Source organism: Pterocles gutturalis, unplaced genomic scaffold (genome assembly GCF_000699245.1).
Source record: "Pterocles gutturalis isolate BGI_N339 unplaced genomic scaffold, ASM69924v1 scaffold13189, whole genome shotgun sequence".
NCBI lineage: Eukaryota > Metazoa > Chordata > Aves > Pterocliformes > Pteroclidae > Pterocles > Pterocles gutturalis.
In genome coordinates, this window is record NW_010133361.1 from 12,512 (window position 1) to 13,515 (window position 1,004).

General features: G+C 59.2%; 1 protein-coding gene across 1 annotated transcript in view; it reads right to left on the reverse strand.

The window, feature by feature from the left end:
- The window catches only part of LOC104467433 (septin-9-like), a gene marked incomplete at its 5' end in the record, with an annotated part of 1,572 nt that extends 776 nt beyond the window's left edge, over window positions 1–796 (reverse strand). The window contains 2 exon segments of the mRNA XM_010081206.1: window positions 139–247; window positions 250–796. Coding sequence (XP_010079508.1) covers window positions 139–247; window positions 250–796 — 656 coding nt within the window.
- Window positions 797–1,004: the final 208 nt, after the last annotated feature.

The window sequence follows — 1,004 nt, forward strand, 5'->3', positions numbered from 1 at the left end:
CCCAAGGGCATCACCACGGGAGCCGAAAGAGCAGCACGCAACCTTTGGCATCCCCGCACGGACTCTGATCCCACAGCAAGGACCCAAGGCAGACATCAACCAGCATTTCACCCAAGCAGCTGCCCGCAGCTCTACTCACCTTCTTCTCTCTTTGGTGGGCTCTCCATCAGTGCCGGCTGCGGCTTTGGCTCTGCCTGGGGAGGCTGGGGGGCCAGGGGAGGCTCCGAACCCCCCGCTTGGCGTGCCGGGGGGGGACCTCAGCAGCCTTTGCTACCTGAATCTCCACGCGCTTGGTGGCCACGTCGGGCACGGGAGCGTTGGCCGCCTCGGCTCTTCGCTGGGGCATCTCAGGGATCTTTGATGGTGGCGCGTCCACCCTCCGGAGACCCGGCTCCTGGGGCTTGCCGAGGGTGATCTCAGTCCTCCGTGGGGTGGGCTCGGGGGGTTTGTGCCCCAGCACATCTGCTCGTTTGAGGCCAAACCTCGACAACCCTGAGGTGGAGTTCTCCACCTGCTTGGACGAGATGTCAATGGAGATTTCTGTTCTTCTGGACACCGGCTCGGGCAGTTTGGGTCCAGAGAGCTCCACTCTCCTCAAAGAGGGCTTGGGCGATCTTTGGCCCGTGGGGTCCACATGTCGGGCAGATGGCTCCAAATTCCTGGTGCCGAGTTCCTGAAACTTCTGTGTGGAGGTGGACACTGTGGACCTGAGGAGGGGGTTCGGGGTCCGTCTTTGTGGGGTGGAGGAATTTGAAGACTGATCTACCTCCTCGACCTCAAAAGATCTTTTCAGAGCTGAAAAACATGAAAAGGAGTTCAGAATTTAGTTACCAGCCACCTGAGCATATCAAGAGACACTTTCAGACACTGCCTGAGGCTCCTAACCCCACTCCTCCTCCTCCACCTGAGGGTTCATAACCCCACTGAATGCAGGACTGGGTGAGGATGAGGCTCTGCCTCTTCAGACAGTTTACAAACCCAGGAACAAAACTGGAACCAGTGGC